The sequence below is a fragment of the Cottoperca gobio genome, chromosome 13 (assembly GCF_900634415.1).
Source record: "Cottoperca gobio chromosome 13, fCotGob3.1, whole genome shotgun sequence".
Classification (NCBI taxonomy): domain Eukaryota; kingdom Metazoa; phylum Chordata; class Actinopteri; order Perciformes; family Bovichtidae; genus Cottoperca; species Cottoperca gobio.
The window spans coordinates 21,622,964-21,642,936 of record NC_041367.1 but is presented as its reverse complement, the minus strand read 5'-3'; the positions used below and the strand labels follow the sequence as shown (position 1 = coordinate 21,642,936).

General features: G+C 39.0%; 1 protein-coding gene across 1 annotated transcript; it reads right to left on the bottom strand.

The window, feature by feature from the left end:
* Positions 1–14,875: 14,875 nt before the first annotated feature.
* Positions 14,876–19,973, bottom strand: LOC115017375 (ras-related protein Rab-1B-like). Its single transcript, XM_029445731.1, has 6 exons — positions 19,960–19,973; positions 18,769–18,841; positions 18,535–18,630; positions 17,219–17,314; positions 16,981–17,112; positions 14,876–15,662 (listed from the first exon to the last, which is right to left on the bottom strand). Exons 1-6 carry the CDS (start codon positions 19,971–19,973, stop codon positions 15,429–15,431), a joined length of 645 nt encoding a protein of 214 aa, XP_029301591.1. The 3' UTR covers positions 14,876–15,428.

The window sequence follows — 19,973 nt, the reverse complement described above, 5'->3', positions numbered from 1 at the left end:
AATGAATCCTTTTGGAGCAACCCAGCCTTAGACTGCCTGAAGGTTTGGAAACGTTTTCCTGATTGTTTTGGACTGTGTACCTAACTAAAACCTAAAGACTTTAAGTTTACTCTGTGAGCCGTGCATTTGAGTTCTCTTTATGCTGGTTTCCAGTGCAGCATGATAGATTGAAAATAAAATGTAAGATCTTAATTTTTCAATTGTCTACATGTAAATACAAAAATAAAAATGTTTCTTTATGCATTTCTGTTTTATTTGTGAAAGCACTTTGAGATTTGTATTAAACATGCTTTATAAATAAACCTGAACTTGACTGCAGAGCATCAGCAGGCATGTGGGACTAACATTAGCTCTTCACATTTGACATGAGGCACTGCAGTCAGCCAGGATAGGGGAATTTAGGAGAATTGGGTGACTCTGGAGAATTTGGGGAGGTATAATACAAGGCAGGATGCAGCTTTCTGGATGAGTTGTTGTGATTGAGGCAAGTATTTTGGGACACAAGTGGGGGAGTTGCAGCAGCACAGATAAGAGTGACTTATCAAGTAGGAAACTGTCTGATTTTTATGATGTTTTCAACTGTAAAAAGCCTGCAGTAGCTCAGACAAGAGAACAAGTTTGAGGACCGGTGCTGTACGATGCATACTCTCCAAAAACAGGTCATAGAGTGTTTCATCTCTACTCAGACATCCTCTTGTGAGGGTTCATCACCTGCCTCTTGAATAATGCATCCAACAACTCTGCCCCCCAAAACAGTATAACACACAAACAGATAACAGTTATCCTGCAGAGAAATTGAGGTTCATTCTGCCTCCTTTCTCATTTTGAAAACACAGAATAAATGTTTGCGGAGGCTACATCTGCTTTGATGATAGTGAGGTTTTGAAGTGACCCCCAGACCTCTCTTTGGTTTTTACAAGCCAATTATGTGTGGAAGGTGCATGTGAGTCACAGCTCAGACTGAGGTTTTTATGGTGTCTGGTTACAGATTGAAGTCTCTCCCTTTCTCTCTCTCTCTCTCTCTCTCTCTCTCTCTCTCTCTCTCTCTCTCTCTCTCTCTCTCTCTCTCTGTCTCTCTCCCTCTCTCACGCTCTGTCTCTCTCTCTATCACTCACTCACTCTCTCTCTCTCTCTCACTCTCTCTTTCTCTCTCTGCTCAATCTCTTTCTGTCAATAACTCATTTTTATTTTTGTATCTCTCCCCTCCCCCCATTTCTCCCTAAGGCCAGATGCATAAAGATCTGTAGTTCACAACTAAAACTCTGTGAGACAGTTCAATAAGAACAGATCAAGTCGACGTGAAGCAATATTTCTTGAGGGATGAAGTGAGAAAGACTTTAGCCAGTTCTTGAAGCTTGAAGCTGAGATGCATTAACACCAGGGGCCAGTATAAAACAATGCTTACGCACAAAGAACACACCATATGTCCTTCATATAAGATCAGAATGTGTGCTGAGGGTGTGCACAAACAATCTTCAGACCAGAGTACAAATGTGTTTATAATACTTTTTTTTTTTCGAATGATAGCTACTTTTACCGATTGTGTTATTTTATTGCAGTCTAAACACTTCTGTAGAATTCCCAATTAAAAAATGTATTTCCTGTGTTTGTGATCTTTTTCTTCATCCTGTATTGTGAGACTCTGAGTGAGAACATTAATTACCTTTCTCACGCTTTGTAATCGTGATTGAAATATCACTGGTACATGTACATGAAATTAAATTAATAATATGGATGCTATAAATTACCATTGTTGCACAGCCTTGCTCATGAAACATAATGGGTGTAACTGTGCTTTTTTCATTTACAACTGTGCAACTGTGGGAGCGGCATTGATTGGGTATACAGAACACAGTATAGAGTAATTATGTTTTAAAATTTGCCCTGGATTGGTATATAGATCTGTCAAGAGCATGAGAAAAATGACTAAAAACATAAACCAAGTGTCTTTATTATTGGATTGTATCTCTGACTTTTCTTCTGCACTTTCTCATATCACCCACAGATTGCTCTAGACAAGAGTATGAACGCTGATCTGAAGTATGTGTGAAGTGCCCACATTCTCACCTTGTTCTGTTTTATAAAGGTCAGTTTATGTGTTTTGTGTGTGTCGTATAAATCTTGTTCTATGTCCCTCTGTACCTCTTTCTCTCTTTATGATTTAACAACTTTATCATGGAGCTGTTTACCATTGCACAGATAAGAAATATGTACATGTACGGAATATGTATGTAGGTGCACCTGTGTGTGTGTGTGTGTGTGTGTGTGTGTGTGTGTGTGTGTGTGTGTGTGTGTGTGTGTGTGTGTGTGTGTGTGTGTGTGTGTGTGTCATTTTGTTTCTCTCTGTCAATGGAGTAAAAAAAAAAGTTCAGCAGGAAAATAATGACAATCAATTTCACAGTTATCGACTTAACAACGAGCTGCCTCCAGGCAGCAACCACATATAGCTTGTTGTAGTTTGTTCAATGACAATTCAACCTGATAACACACACACACACACAGTATATGTACAAACATGCAGCCTAAAGGAATAGAATAAAAATCCATAATCTTCATAATCAGGTCAGAGAATGGTTGGTGTGTGTGTGTGTTTTTGTGTGTGTGTGTGTTTTTGTGTGTGTGTGTGTTCAGGGAGGTCATCAGCGACCCACCAGGTAATCAAATCAAATCAAATTTATTTGTATAGCCCAATATCACAAATTATACATTTGTCTCAGTGTGCTTTACAGACTGTACAGGTTACGACATCCTCTGTCCTTAGACCCTCGCATCGCACAAGGACAAACTTCCTAAAAGAAACCCCATAATTAAAGGGGGAAAAATGGAAGAAACCTCAGGGAGAGCAACTGAGGAGGGATCCCTCCAGAAATTATGTTGTGTTGAAAAAACAGAAATACAAAGTATGGATGAATCCAGGAAAATGTGAATAAGGCTTCCCGGTGTCCAGCAGGACCAGGTCAGCAGGCGCTGTCACGATTCATGATCCTGACGTAAACTTTATCAGTGACAACCTGCCACATGAGAGACAGACACTCCGGGGATGATACCCCGGATGGTGAGTTAGTAACAACATTTACATAAATGCATACAGATAGAGAGGGAGAAGAAGAGAGGGAGGGGAGGAGAGAGGAAGAGAAGGAAGAGAGCAGGGAGGTGTCCCCCGGCAGTCTAAGCCTATAGCAGCATAACTAGGGGCTGATCCAGGGCAAACCTGAGCCAGCCCTAACTATAAGCTTTATCAAAAAGGAAAGTCTTTAGCCTACTCTTAAATGTGCCTCCCGAACACAAACTGGAAGCTGGTTCCACTGGAGAGGAGCTTGATAGCTGAAGGCTCTGGCTCCCATTGTACTCTTAGAGACTCTAGGAACCACCAGTAACCCTGCAGTCTGGGAGCGTAATGCTCTAGTTGGTTTATAAGGTACTATGAGATCTTTAAGATATGCTGGAGCCTGACCATTAATTGATTTGTAAGTCAGGAGAAGGATTTTGAATTCTATTCTGTATTTTACCGGGAGCCAGTGCAGAGCAGCTAATACAGGAGTAATATGATCCCGTTTCCTTGTTCTTGTCAATACACGTGCCGCTGCATTTTGGATCAACTGAAGAGTCTTAAGCGACTTTTTGGGACAACCTGATAACAATGAGTTGCAGTAATCCAGCCTTGAAGTAACAAATGCATGGACTAGTTTTTCTGCAATTTTCTTTTTCTTTTCTGTAATGTTTTCCCAGCGCCCCCCAGCAGATTACTTCGGTGATGCTTAATACAATTTAACAATAGATTACTATTCAGTACATCATTTGTAGAAGTAGGCAATTCTGCAGGGTCTTGAGGGTCTTGCACAGTTATTGTTCGATGAAGCCGTTCCTCCTGCATGCTTGCTGTGAAACTTCTTAACGCGACTGCTCTGTAAGAAAGAGAGCACAAAATCCTTGTTTTGTTCAAAAATTTCTGCTGAGGTTAATTTGATGCTTCAGCAGACTGAGTTAGCCAAATTCAGTTCCTAGAAAGACACAGACAGGCTGACAGACAGACTCATAAATACTACATGATGACCAAGCTTCTCTCTCAGATGATCACAACGTCATCTGACAAAGTAAGCGTAGGTTGTGCTGTGTGATTGACTATATCAACATTTACAATGAGAGATCACAGAGAAAGATAAAAGCAGCAGAGCTTTTGTTACCACATCTACATGAGCTACTTGTGAAACATGAAAAATATCGGCAAAACAATTGTAATATATATATATCAAATATCGCTGCTGAAGAAACAGATGCTCCGCTTCTGAAACATTTCTAGTGGACATTGAAACCGCGACAGAGCCGTGACTGAACTGTAGCACAACGGGAACGCGAGAGAAGTTTTGTTATATGATGTTCTGTTACACTGGTAACAAATAACTAAAGAAAACAGGCCAAATATAAACACAGAACATGAGATGATGTCTTGTTGAGGCTGATGTTTGGAAATGAAAATCAGCTTCTTCTTTATAGCTACAGCTCCAACGTGCTACAGGTGCCACAGCATATCTATGTTGGGCAATGGATATGCTGTAATTAGGTTTATTATTTAATATGCTCTCAAATATAGAGCGTTCTACGAGTTAAAATGTTATCAGAAACTCATAAAGGACATGAGTAACCATCCCTGAAGGAGCATCATAATTCAGTTTCATTTTGTATTTTCATTTGTTTGTTGAAGGTGTTACTGGCAGATATAATGGATTTAAAAAAACACACTTATCTTTTCTCTCTGGATTGTTTCCTCTTCGTCCTGCACCATGTTCACTGTGGAGAACCAGAGATAGTAAGTGAAGACAATACGCAGAGAATGGAGGCTGGAGAAAGATAAAGAAACAAACACTGACTTATTAAAACATGGAGTCTGTCAGTGAGTCGGACTAACCAGTAGTGATGTGTCCTTTCGTGTCGAGGCTTGGAAGCGTGTGTCGAGTAATCACGGAAGATTTTTGTGAAGCGCGTATCGAGGCTTGTGTCGATGACGAATGTGATGACATTCGAAGCCGTACCACGTGACTGAGTCAGGAACAGGTTCGTGGGTTTGGCGTGCGATTCGAAATATAAGGGGGAGCGAACCGCAATTGAGCCCCCTCATAATCAACACTTTATATAACCGCGAATGTGTGGGTTGTTGTCGTAGTATGCATTGTTGCTGTTGAGTTGTTGGTATTGCGTTTGTATTGGATCATTATGGAGCCAGCCAACTAGCGAAACAATTGTTATGCACGCCAGCATCATCTTTCTTGTGAGCAAGTAAAGAAACCATATCTAAATCTGTTCAAAAGATAATGTACATCCAACGTGTACATTACACATGGTGGTGTAGCTCGTAGAGCAGGCGACCCACATTCAAATGCTTGCCGCAGCGGCCCGGGGTTCGAAACAGACCTGCTGCTATTTGCTGCATGTCATTCCCCTTCTCTCTGTCCAATCTTAAACTGCACTATCATTTAAGGCGTAAAAAGCTCACATTTGTTTCCAGGCACTCTCTTCTCAAAAACACGTAATAACATCAATCTTTCTTTTTAAATAGAACATAATATTCAGTCTTAGATGTGCGTCAAAGAATCTTCAGGGCAAAGATACTTTACATCCACTGCAGCCTTCCACTTCGCCGATTTTACATTTATTGTCCACTTGATGGCGCAGTAGAGCAAATGAAGCACCATGAAGCTTCGGCACATGTGCAAACCAATTGGATGGAAAGCTTCAATGCTTCACGAAGCTTCATCTCGCCATCACTACTAACCAGTGGAAGAGTTCAAGAAAAAAGATGCTTTGTCTCGAGAGGGAGAAAAAGAGCAAGAGACTGTTGTAGAGGAGAGACAAACACTGCTTATCACCATTTCAAAGAAGAGACAGAAAGAGACCGTTCAGATTCAGATAAAGGAAGTTTATCGGTGCTTCAAAATACACAAAAACAGATTTATCCATTTAAGACGAAAGAGAATCAGTTTCTCAAAATGAAGGGGAGACAAAGGTTGAGAGGTAGGAAGGAGAGGGGGAGACAGAGGGGGGAGGATTTGAGAGTTTAAAATCCCTTTATTACAGCTGGTGGTACTTAGGCAGACACATTAAGAAAGAATTTTGCTAAAGCATTTGGTTAACATCCTTGTAGAGACTGACAATCACATATTTTGTCTTCTATTTTAGGCGAAGTGTTAGTTTCTACAGTCCTCCAACCTTCATCTCCATGTTCTGTTTGGGTGCTTGTAGAAAATCCAACTTTTCAGTCCACTTGTGGAATTATGCAGAAAGATCTACAATGGATACCTCAGAACATTTGTGCACTGTCCAGTGGTGCATACTTTCATATAACACTGAATGTTGTGTTTTTTGTCAGTTTTATTCTTGGGGGACATTTTTGTGCATAATCAACTACAAATGAAACGGACATGGAGCATGATAAAACTTTTTTGGGATTGTCCATTATGTTAATCATCAGTTCTCACAAATCTGCATTTACTCACTGACGTGGTATTTCTTGCAAGCAATTAAAAATTATGTGCTGTGGGTACAAGTGAACCACAGTGTTTCCAAGGGTTCCTTCAGCCCGTTGGACAGCATCTTATAATCAGCTCATGGTACTGCAAAAACCCTGACGGATGAAGCGAGGGCTCAGAAATTATAAAAGACCCCACTCACCCCCACCACGGCCTGTTCTTCCTGCTGCCCTCTGGCAAGAGGTTCCGCAGCATAAGGAGCTGAACAACCAGACTCTGCAACAGCTTCTTTCCCCAAACCGTCAGACTGTTGAACCAAAAATAGCTTTTTCTCCTGAGCAATGTGATGTGAACTCCACTCTAAGAACTCTTGAATGTATATATTGTATAGAGTGTATATATGTTATTTATATAGTGCATTTATATTTTAAGTACACATTTTATTTTATATTCATGTATCAGCACCACGACACTTTTAAATATTTATGACCACTTACTCAGTCACTTGTACAGTAAGCCAGGACAACGAAATTTCATTTGAATTGTACATTGTATAATCTCGTAATGACAATAAAGTTTTTTGATTGATTGATTGATTGATTGATTGAAACAAATGAATTGTTCAGTGGGCACTGTGTCAGTCCCACAGAAACAGTCACTTCAGCCTTCAGATCCTCTGTGCAGAATCCTGAGCGAGGACATGCCGCGGCTCCACACCTCTGATGTTATGTCATTTGCCAACACCATTCTTCTGCATCCCTATATACTGATGCACGACAATGCCAGCAGCTCGTCAGTATCGGCAGATAAAGGCTCCAAAATTAGATATCGGCATTGAAATTTGCCCTGGTTGCATTTTCAGAATTGTCTCTGAGACAGACTCAAACAGGAATTAAAAGTGTAGCATACGATGTATATAGTAAATAAACCCATAATAGATCTAACTATTTGAGTCATTAGTGGCCCGATATCCGATATTAGTATTGTTGCATCCATACTTTTTACCTCTGCGTGAAGCAGATTTGGATCAAGTCCTCTGTGACTGCAGTTTTAATCAGCACAGCTGTGGTGGCTCTTTGTCCCACATGCAGGACCTGATGGATCCTCAGTCCAACTGGGAGAGTACTGGGAAGGTGGAGACGCACTACCTACAGAACCACATACCAGTAATCCCAATACAATTACTACCTCTGATTGTAAATAAACATCATGTAAGTTTCCTATTAGGCTCAAAACTCTTTAATTAGAAGTATAAATATTAAATAATTATTTATCTCAGCCTTGGCAAACACATCTGCTGCTCTCCACAGTTTCCCCCAGAAATAAGACCCTTTACTGACCCTTTACCACAAGCATCAATCAGCCTTGTTATCTCAAACGTGCCTCCTGAAGGAAAAGTAATATCTATCTGCTAGTATTGAACAATCTGCTAGTAAAGCACTTTTCTGCTCATCTAACACACGGACACATAAACACTAACATGCAGGGAACTCGTTCTTACACTTTCACAGAGTCTGTGAAGACAGCACACAGTATGGAATAAGCAACCAGCTGATGTAGACAGTCTTTGTTGAACAGAGCATGACGCAAGCTGTGTTTCTGATTCAGAAAATGTTAAAGCTCAGTCAGGTTCGCATCCAGAATGAGGAGCCAATGGTGCTTCAGTTTGCATGTGGGTGCAGTTTTTTGTCTTTTTGATATGATGCTGCTGCTATGTATTCTATGTGTGAACTTTTCTTTTTAACTGTAACTGTATGTTTGTATATATTGTCTGTTTTATTTATTTATTTTATTTATCCTTAATAAAGTCCTAATTAATATTTTCATTATTATTATTATTATTATTAGTAGTAGTAGTAGTAGTAGTAGTAGTAGTAGTAGTAGTAGTAGTAGTAGTAGTAGTAGTAATAGTAGTAGTAGTAATTATTATTATTATTATTATTATTATTATTAATGCTGGGCGAAAATACAGTCCTTGCGCACTACACTTGTTGTATTTTCATATGTATTTTGGTATTTGTAACTACACATAATTGTGTCTTCTATTTGTATTTTTAGTGTTACAGTTCTGCCCTAGTGCTGAAAAGATTAGTTAAAATATTGATTGGCTGACCAACATGAAATTTACTGACAGTCAATCTTGATAATTTATTATCAGTTGCCAGGCTTCCATCCAAATGTACTGCACATTTTTACAGAATCTTAAGAAAATTGGCAAATGAAAATGCAAATTAATGTTTTTTTCCATCTACTACCGTTACGCCTTTATTGCGTGTTGGTTCATCGAGATAAGCAGTGAGTGGTGACAATTCTCCAGACGGAACACATTGCAGAAGAACAGGGTGCAGCAAGATGACGTGCCAGTCGGACCTCAAACTATGAAAAACAATGTAGAAAACTTGATAGAAATATTTCATTTGTCTTACATCAGATCTGTGTGGAGCGACGAGGAGACATCTCTTTAGCAGAGCAGAAGCTTCCGTGCACGCTGAAGTCACACGATTCACTTTTTGTGATATTTCCACTCAGGTTTGTTTATGTGCAAATTGAAAATGTGCATAAAAAGGTGGATGAAAATGCACCTGTTGAAGTTATTTATTAAGTAAAAACATTTTCTGGCTCCAGATTTCTTAAATGTGAGGATTTATCTTTATTCCTGTGTTTCTCGTTTGGGTTTCTTGATGTTTTTCAGATAAAACAGGCATGACCTTGACCTCTGGGCATTTCTTTTCTATTTTCAGTTGATTAATTGGAAAAATGATTTTGATCAGTTGCAGCCCCAGAATACACACTCAAAGCACAGTTAGATCGATCATGTATGTTGTAATTGGGACTGGAGCTCCTCAAATAATCACATGTTCTCATCCTGATGTGGCTTCAGAGGCTGTGATTCCGACAGAATCAGAAATATCCTCCACCTCAGGGGAAACCTGTGCTACACCCTACCTACACTGCTGCGCTGTCTCTGATCTGTTTGCTTCTCCAGCTGCAGTCACACAGGGCTGAGCTGTCTGCATCATGCCCCTGGGCCGGCTGCCTGAGAGGCCAAGCACAACACTCAGGGCCCACATCCCCAACGGTCCATCTTTGTTTTAGCTGTTTTAACTTTTAAATTTACTGTAAGGCGACCTTGGGTGTCCTGAAAGGCGCCTCTAAATAAAATGTATTATTATTCATGGTCCCCAAACCACCGGAAACCATTAAACACAGTTCCTCAATCGAGATGAAGTTTAGGGTTTCCATGGTTAGTGTGTATCTTTAGTTCACATGTACGGCTATTGACATGAAAGACACTACATGTGAATACGGTAAAAAATCTTTAACTAAAAGATATCAGCATGAAACTTACCCAGTTGATTATTTACATTAAGATAATTAGTTTTGTATTACATAGACATTTCATGTTTAAATTTGCAAATGAGGCATAATCTTATTAAATATGTGCTAATGTGCATACATATCTGCTACAGAAATCTAAACATTGGAAAAAGCCAGGTTCAAAATTCTTGTTTCATTTTGTTGACATATTAGAGTCAAAGGTTTTAACGGAGAGAATTTTGGATATCTCTCCATAAATCAAAAAATACTGTCAACAGCCATGAAAAAATCTATTTTTGCCATGTTTCTATGAATAAAATGTGATATAAATCAGGGGATGAATGATGTATGAACAAACTAACTGTGAAAATATTCAGTATGGGAAATAAACTCATTTTGAAAGAACAGCCAATTAAGAAATGTACAGTATTGTAAAACACTAGAGGTCAATAGGGTAAAACATTTCAACTAACATTTCGCCTTGAATATTGGAAACATGGAGGTTTTTTAAAAGACAACATTTAATTTGTTTTGTATGGTGGATTACAAAGATCCTCCACCTCTGTGCATACCTTCCTCTCATTTACCCATTAAGTGACCTGCTGTGACTGAATGACTGTAACTGATCAATAAAACACTTAATTTAATAATGGCAGAGAAACTGTGGTCACATCATGGCTAACACCAGATCTACGTAATAGGGTCCGTATCTCTGCTGCATTCTAACTAAATAAAGTCTTCCTTTCTCTTGCTACTCTCTGCTTGTCTCGCTTATTAATTTGACACTAAAATAGACCTCAAGGTGGCAGTGTTGTCAAAAGTTGTGTTAGCAGGGTTCAAGAAAGTGTAATACAAGAAGCAAGTTAACATGTTTTTGGTTGGAAACACAAGAACTACTGAGTCTCTATAGCACCGCAGTATGCTTAACTTTAGCCTGGTTGTTTGTGTTTTGTCTTTTTTAGAAACAACAACCTTTTTGTTACAAATAGTTTTATAAGACCAAAGGATACACATGGATTATAGCTATCAATTATGCCACATTTCCAATGCACTCGACCTAGATTTGTACAGATGTTTCTCTGTTTGCTTGATTGATTGAAGCAGAGCCGTACCATGCAGTGGAAACACGACATAAGTGACACGTACATTTAAAAAGAGCTGGAAAAGATTAGAACAGTATTTCAGTTTGGGCAAATGACACAACGGTAATATTAAAAATATTACATACATAAACAGCATTCTGTCTTGGTTGGTTTTATTGCCATGAGTATTGGGTATAGTTAACCCAATGGTAAATTGTGTGTTCATGTCAAATAAACTAGATTTCTTCAAATAAAATCCACGACTGCTACATATTCCAGATAATAATCCTGGTATCGCAGCTCTACATCCATTCGTAGTATCCATCTGATCTTTCAGTGTTGGTGAGGCAGATGGTTACATGAACAAAAAGGTGTATACCTTAACATCGCTACTCTACAGCTGCAACACTGACCCAGAATAAAACTGCAACCAAGCTCACAAAGCAGCAACCAGACACGTCTGATAGATAGAGAGAGAGAGAGAGAGAGAGAGAGAGAGAGAGAGAGAGAGAGAGAGAGAGAGAGAGAGAGAGAGAGAGAGAGAGAGAGAGAGAGAGAGAGAGAGAGAGAGAGATGGGAAATAGAGAGTTTAAGGAAATGCAGAGGGAAAGAGTTGTGGGAGAAGGATGAATGAGAGGTTGGGAGAGAAGAAGAGGGGGAATGGGATGTAAGAGGGAGAGAGGAAAACAAAAAGGGACCAGATGAATGAAAAGGTGTCAAACAGAGAGAAAGAAAAGCAGAGGTTAGACAAGGGGTGGAAGTAATACCTAAAAGGGAGGATGAAATACAAACAAGGGATTAAACTGTGTTAATGAGATTTCCAGATGTGACTGATGCTGTCGGTCAGGCTCAGTTTGTCCCTCGAGCAGCAGCAGCACAGCACTGACATCCAGTGGAAGGAAAACTAACAGCAGTTTACCTGTACTTTGTTTTTCTCTTTCATCCTATTTTGTGTTTGCTGGTGATGAGAGAATGAAGCCGTATGAAGCTTTGGAGAGTTCTTTCTATTTTTGCTGAAAAGATTGTTGGTTGTGGAGCTTCATATGCACAGTAGCAGCCCAGAGCACTTCAATACCTTTCTGATTTAACCATTGTAGTCTCATATGTTTGCAATAAAAGTTCAACAGGCCTGCATGTTATTATTAAATCTGTGAAGTGCTGCATATAATGTAGTGAGTGAGTGAGTTAGTCAGTTAGTTATAGATAGTTAGCCTATTGTGCAACATGTTACAGTAAAATAATTATTACATGCATTGTCCAAAAATTACAAAATGTTTTTGCAGACATAAAACACTAATGTACCTTTTTGGTGTCGTTCAGTTTCAAGTGTGGGCTCATGTGTTCTTATCCCACTAATTGCCTGTCGCAAAGTTGAGCTGCAAACGTTTGAAACTTCGGACGTCATGTCTTGCATTTCGCACAAGCTCAGACACTAAAGTGTTGAAACGTTGTGCTTCACATGACTGAAACAAGCTTCGGCGCTTTAGTATCAGCTGCCCATTTCTATCGTTTTCCCTGTTTCCAGTAAGAGCTAGCACAGCAGTACAGCTGCTTGCAGCTCCTGTTCCATTTCTGAATTATATAAACCGTCAGCTACAACCTGAAGCCAGCGCTCATATGTGTTGTGTTACAGGAAATCAGTCCTGATTGCAGTATTACAATCTTTCTCAACCTTGGACATGGCTACTATGACTGCTCATATTTAGGAGAGGTGTCTTAACCTGTCTGGAGGTGGAGATCAGGCAGAGTTCCTCGAACTCCAAAGCATTAAGTCATGAAATTAATGTTGAAAAAGAGGGCGCATTTTTTGGGTTACCACTCATCTGTTGGTTGAGTCTCTTCGTTAAACACTTATGAAGACTGTACTTCCAGTGTTTGTCACACTCCTCGGGGAGCGACTGGCAAGCTGAAGGAAAGTGTTGATTGCCTCTGAGATTGCCCTCCTTGTGTTTTTCTTTTCTTGGCTGGTGAGTGTTGGACTGAGTTTATCTCATATGTGTTTATGTTTTTGTGTCTTACTGTTTAAATACATAAAGGACACATAAAAAGTGTCAATATGTAACATATTTTTATATGTTTTCCTTGTGTAATACTACAGCTTCATAATATTATATTTTTATTCTGTGGTAAAATAGTGACGTCGTACTCTCTCCCAGGAGATGTCCTCCTGCTTAAAGTGTCTTTGAGTTATGAAAAGCGCTATACAAGTCTAATGTATTATTATTAAGGTCAGTTTAGAAATGTAAATTTGAAAACTCTAAAGTCCTACTCTGAGGTAGAAGTGTGTTTAGTTCTAGTTTAGGGGATACTGGAGGCTGAAATAATGTACAGCTGATTACATTTATTTAGGACACAATCTGCAGTAAATCATTGTGTTACTGTAAGAATCCATCACTCAGATCAGAGCAACAATATTCATTCATGTGGAAAATGACCTTAATATAACATATTCAGGGTTGTCAAGCAATTCTGAGGAATCACTTTACCTCCCCAAGAGATATTTCTCAGGCTAATATCTCCTAAAAACGTCCAGCAATGTGTCATCATGGATGTTGGCTTATTGGCTCTGAATTGATTTCAGATGATATAACCTGATGTTTTGGGCCTTTGACCTTGATATGTTTTGATTCATCTTGAAGTTATCTCTGATTCTGCTTCCTGAAACTACGAATAATTAGATCAGTACTGTGCAAAACAATAGTTGAGCAAATCTGATGCAAGATGAAGATGCAACTACACATCTAAAAGTAGTCCAGAATACATTTGCAAGGCTTGAACTGCTCTGACCACAGAAAGCACATTAGTCCAGTTCTGGCTGTGTCACATTCACCTAAAGAGCCTCCAACAGGTACATGTATGAACCTTTAAATTACATTTTAAAGGGATACTCCAGTGACATGGTATCCCATGTTCACACACAAGGGACAGATTAAAAAAGTAATGGCCAGAATCAAAGCAGCAAAGACTTCCTGACTTCTAGCCCTTCGTATTAGTCATGGTCCAAAAATCCAGGATCCTATAGATAACAGTATCTGTGTGTTGTTCATACTCTAAAAATGACCTATGATAGCATTTTCTTGACGTGTTCCTCTGGAGTACAAAATGTGCGTCTCCGTCACCGAAGACGGTTGTTCATTTCCCGTGTCTTACAAACACCCGATGTTGGTTTCTTTTAAGCAAGATGGTGATCTTCCACGTGTTTTAATGTGAGTGGAAGATCACCATTTTCTGCCCCTCCCCCAGTGTTTCCATGTGGTATTATTGTTGCTACCACCATTGGATCCCTTTCTGCTTTCCCTAACACATAACACACTGAATTTTTTTTCAAACATTTCCTGTCCGTTTGTTTTCATATGAACAAGAAGATCGATTTACTTGTTCATATATCGTTAGAAAAATGGCTATCGCTCGCAGACTGGCTACCGTGCAAAGCAAAGAACAGCCCTACAACATCCCTCTTTGTCTTCTTTGCCTCCCCCTTCAACAGGGCTCTTTTGGCGCATAGTTTCCTCAGCTAGCATTACTCTGGTTAGAGCTAGTTATTGTAAGCTATTTTGTTGAGTTGTCTCTTGTTAAAATGTTCTCTGGTTAGCAGAACATGTATATGTCTAGGGCTTTTATTGTGAAAGATAAGAACAGGAGTGGATCGTTATTTCCTTTCTGTAGCTGCACATCAAGACTTCCTTTGTGCCATGAATAGAACCTCCCTATCCCAGGAGATCGCGACCCAGCGGCCGACAGAATTGTGTAGTGAAAGCAAGGATTATAGGGAACCAATCTAAATGCTGATGGTGTCATTATTCTACAGCCATTACATTTACTTACCAACCATTTACTTCATACTGATAAGTTCAAACAAAAAACTTGTCTGTTGCCACTTAGTTTTTGTAACCTAAACTTAACCAGGTGACGGATCAGAAAGCGCTCATATAAACAGTAAATGCATTTATATTAGGCCTATTAATATATTTCAGATCTTTTTCATATTTTCAGCATAAAGAGATGTCTTTATTGACATAAACAAACAACATGCAAAACACAACAAAAACTGGTAAATACAATAAATCGCTTCGGAGGGAAATGACGGTAACTGTCTAAATCAAACAATTCAAAACGGCTCAAACTGCTAATATCACATTTTGGAGTCCAGCTCTTATCCTTCTGTGTGAGTATTAACTATTATTAACATATTGCTTTTTTATGACAGGTTTTCAACTACAGTTTTTGTTTTATTTATAAAACTCTTCTCACTGTCGGTTGTTGTTTATTTAGCTGAGTTTCAAATCTTTCTGTCATCTGTCCTGTTTGTGTCTGCTCCTTAATAAAGCAGAAATTATATTTTACATTTAATTCAAAAATACCATCTCCAAAATATATTATAGTTAAGTTTTTCTCCCTGAAAAGTCATTTTGTATATATGTTTTTAGTTCAATAGCAAAGTTGTCAACATTATGACAATAAGTGTGTGTCCAATCACACACATCACATAGTCCTGAAGCTAGACAGGCGGATGTGTTTAAAATGACACATCTCTCTTGTGAACAGTGTAGTCTGTCATCACTGCTCAGCAGCAGTTACTGGTCTCCTGCGTCTGTTTTTCCCCTCCCAACCACAGAGGGGCGCTGTTGATCTTGGCACTCTGGGCCCTGGCCTCTTTCGACTCGCCCTGCATCCCTCCTCCCTCACTGGCCACACGCTTGTGGATCTCAGAGGCCATGGTGAGGAAAGCCCTCTCCACGTTATCAGAGCTCTTAGCACTCGTCTCCAGCAAGGGGATTTTAAGAGACGAGGCCAGCTCCTGCACAGAGATAGAGGGATGTGGGAGAACCAGGGATGGAAGAGGGAATCCAAGAGGGAGGCAAAGTGTAACAAATAATAACAAATCCATTAAAATGCTAAACAATCACAATGTATCAATACCACCGTGTAAAAATGCTCCATTAAGTTCTGCATTCATAATTCTATTTAACAGTATCAGCAGTAACATGTACTCATGTATGAAAAGTGAGTATGTACTCTCTGTGAAAATTAATCCCCTCAGAGTCTTAAATTATTGATGATTTGACATGTAAGCAATTTAATATTGCAGGTGGTGTAACTGCTTTATATTCCGTAGCCTCGAGAAATGTTACAATTAGCTTTCATGAACTGAAAACACACTATGAAAGGGTTAAAGTTGTACGACATAAACACGGACAACACCAGACCGGACACCATCATGGTCGCGACCTGTCAATCACAAGGTAGCCCCGCCCTAAAGCATACCTTTCTTTATTGTCTATTTTACTCTAAATGGGTCCATAATTTACTAAATGTAAGTCATGCTGTATTGAAGATGACTTGAAACGTTTACTGAAATAATAAATTATGGGGGAAGTCGGATCATTTTCTCATAGACTTCTATACAATCCGTGTGAGCAAATAAGTCCTAATTTTATAGAACATTTTCCATAACAAGTTTGCTGAGAAGTACAAATGATTTGTATTCAAAATGTCCTTGACTATAAACATAAAGTGTATAGTTTCAATTGTACATTTTTGTATTGTAAAACAATGGAAACATCCTCGTGTTTAAAAGCTCATAAATTAAATAAATAAATGTATTCCTTCAGATGTTTGATGTAATCCCGTTCAGAATCACCCTGACTTTGACCATGTCAGATTTGATGTTATTTTACTGTAGAGTTTTGGAGAAAATGAAAGGGAAATTGAGCACATTGACAAAGTCAATGACACATTGACAAAATAAATGATAAAACATTCCATAATAGGTTTGTGGAAATGTTCAATGGAGTCCTATTCAGAATGACCCTGACTATGACTATGTCCAATTTGAAGTTATTTTACTTTCTTACTCCAAAATAAAGTGAGAAGTTGACAGCCCTATAGGAAACAACCTGGCCTTCCCTCTGGCACCAACCTTAGGACAAATGTTACACTTTGCCCTACAAGTGTTAGGATCTACGATAACAACGTTGTCTTTCCTTTTTTAAAGTATCCAATTTATTTTATGGTGTTTACGAAGCATTACAGCCTCAAAGCTGCTAGAGTGATGGTCGGAGTTGTTTAATAGTATTTGGAAGTGGAACATTTAAGTTGCGTATGAAGCCGTTTACCTGAGCAGTGGCAACGTCCACCACTTTCTTACTAACAAGGTCAGACTTGTTTCCCACCAGCAGCCTGGAGACGTTCTCACAGGCGTAACGATCTATTTCGTCCAGCCACTGCTTGACGTTGTTAAAGGACTCCTGTGGAGAAAAGAAAGAGAAAGAAGAGGAGGAGGAGGAGGAGAATGTTAATGTTCAAACTCCCTCCTATTATGTTGTTGTTGATGTGACAGAAACCCACGCTGACCTGCTCAGTGACATCGTAGACGATAATGATGCCGTGAGCTCCTCTGTAGTAGCTGGAGGTGATGGTTCGAAACCTCTCTTGACCTGCTGTGTCCCACTGAGGGACACACACAGAGTAAGATGTTGTGCCAGTCGACTCTGCAGGTTTAACTTTTACATTGCACAGTTTTTTCTCACTCTTTAAAGGTGCAATGTGTAAGATATGTAAGATAACGTTTAAAGCGTTAAAAAGATATTTTACTAACATTGTCAAGAGAATTTGAAGAAGTAACAGTTTTTATTTTCAAAGACATCTATGTGTTGTTCTTCAGAGATATCTACTGAAATGAGCATGCCAAGCAGCTTCCTGTCTTATAATACTACTTGTTCCTGGAGGGGCAATAGTGAGTCACTGTAGCGTCCAGTCTGCCCTCAGTCCAAAATGAGAGGACAAAGAAGTAGAGCTGCACCAAGGGCTTGTCAATCACATCGAAGGTACGGGCTTGTGTATGTTTTGTTAGTTTGTTCATTGGATTAAATCCAAAGAAGCACAGTGGACACAAAGATGGCTAACGTAAACTATAGGCTGATGCAACACGTGACGATTCTAAGAATGCAGTGTTATTTTAACCAGCTCTCAGGCCTGGGTCCCGCTACCTGCTTGAGCAGCGTGTATGCTTTTTGTTTCAGCCCAATGTTAACAGGTTGAGCGTGTGAGCATCTGCGTGACGGCTGCAGGTCTTCCACATATTTGAGGTGACACCTATTTTTATCTTTTGACAGTATATTGACATCATACCAGCAACATTACTAGAGTTTCATTCAATGTCTAATGTAACACTTCCTGTTTCCGTTTCAAAATAAAAGCCCTCAAGCAGTTTTCATATGTTCATGTGTTAACACAAGAATTTAGAATTATTTGGAGGACAGTGTTTTTCTGTCTAAAATAGATATAAATGTCGTTTTAATGAAAATAAACTATATTATTGATGGCCATTATGAAAGAAAGGGCTGGCAGCAGCGATATGCAGCAGTTCAGCGAGGTAGCCGGTAGTGTGGCCCGGGTGTCAGTTTTTAGCAGTTTGATGGAATTTTGCAAATTCTTGCCCTGCTGTTAGTTATTAGTTGGCTTTTTTTATAAAAAGAAATTAAATTTAATTATTTTCTGATTAAATTTAGAATGTATGGACCCAGTAGTAGAGGGGAAATGCAGGCCCCCTATTTATTCGCAGCATGTGGCCTGGCATTACACATTGCATCTTTAAAAAACAAACAAGATGGTGTTTCCTAATGAGAACCCACTCCCTGACCACTGACTATGTCTGATAAAACTCTTACAATCTGTAGTTTCACAGTCTTCCCGTCCATGTCGATTGTCCTGATCTTGAAGTCGACTCCGATGGTGGAGATGTAGCTCTCAGTGTAGGTGTCATCCTGGGGGTTATCGATCAACAATAAGCAGTACAGTGCTTAAAAAGTGTGTGTGTGTGTGTGTGTGTGTGTGTGTGTGTGTGTGTGTGTGTGTGTGTGTGTGTGTGTGTGTGTGTGTGTGTGTTTTTTTTACAGGCCTACCGCGAAGCGCAGCAGCAGGCATGACTTTCCGACTCCAGAGTCACCGATCAGAAGAAGTTTGAACAGGTAGTCACTGGAGGAGGACACACATGTAGTAATTATGGTAATATTTTGTAAACAATAATACAAATACATGTAGGCATTGTTACATTTAAATAAAGTGCAACCAATGCAGTGTATGTATATGTGCAGACCTTGTCCCTGGTTAGGCTTACACATAATAAAACAGTGAATTTTGTTTATATACTAACAATGAAACGGACACAAGCAACTTCTACAAACAGTTATTAAAACAACAATTAAGAACAATGACTGTAAACGAGGATTAAGAACAACAGAAAAGAATGAATATATATATATAAATGAATACTATATAAACCTGTATCTCAGTGTTGACGGATTTGTCTTTATTTAACCCATAGTTTCACCTTCATATTAAAGGCTTTAAAATTGGTTGATGATTTTATTTCTAACATACCGGCATTAAACAGTTTGCTCATTTGTTTTATATTGTATGTAATATATTGTAACTATTTAATAGTGATATGAGACTGTGGCAGATTGTGGAAAATAATAAATAAATAATAAATAATAATTAAATATATAATAATCATCACTAAAAATAATCTTCAGATGAAAACAAATAACACTCTTCCAGTGAGCTGCTTTGAAAAGTAACAGAACAGAGCACAGTTGTGTGGGAGAAGACACATTTTTTTGGTCAGTTTGATGTGGCTGTAAGGACTGCAATACCCATAAGTCACAGGGGCCTAGTGATCCAACTGCTAGAATAGTCTATGCAGAAAATGAAGTAGCCTTTTTTCTGTAGCTCACAACTCTGACAACTACTTCTGAGTCAGTTTACACAACAAGAACATCTGTATATTGTATTTTATGCACATCCATATAGTGTGACATATCAAACATAGACATGCAGCTAAAACATTGGTACAAACACACTAGAATAATATAGTATAGCAGTATTTAAATAGAGGGCAGAGTTAATGCATCAACAAACACGACACAAGACTGCACAGATCCCTGAACACTGAAAACAAGGCTCTTAAATTGTGTCCTAACTTTTGGTCTCAGCAGTTACTGTTAAAGAGCAGATGTCAGTGTCTACATGTGGTATACAGTACATTTCTTGTTGGAAGTAACATACAGCATACAGAAAGAAACAACACTTACTATTCAGGATTCAT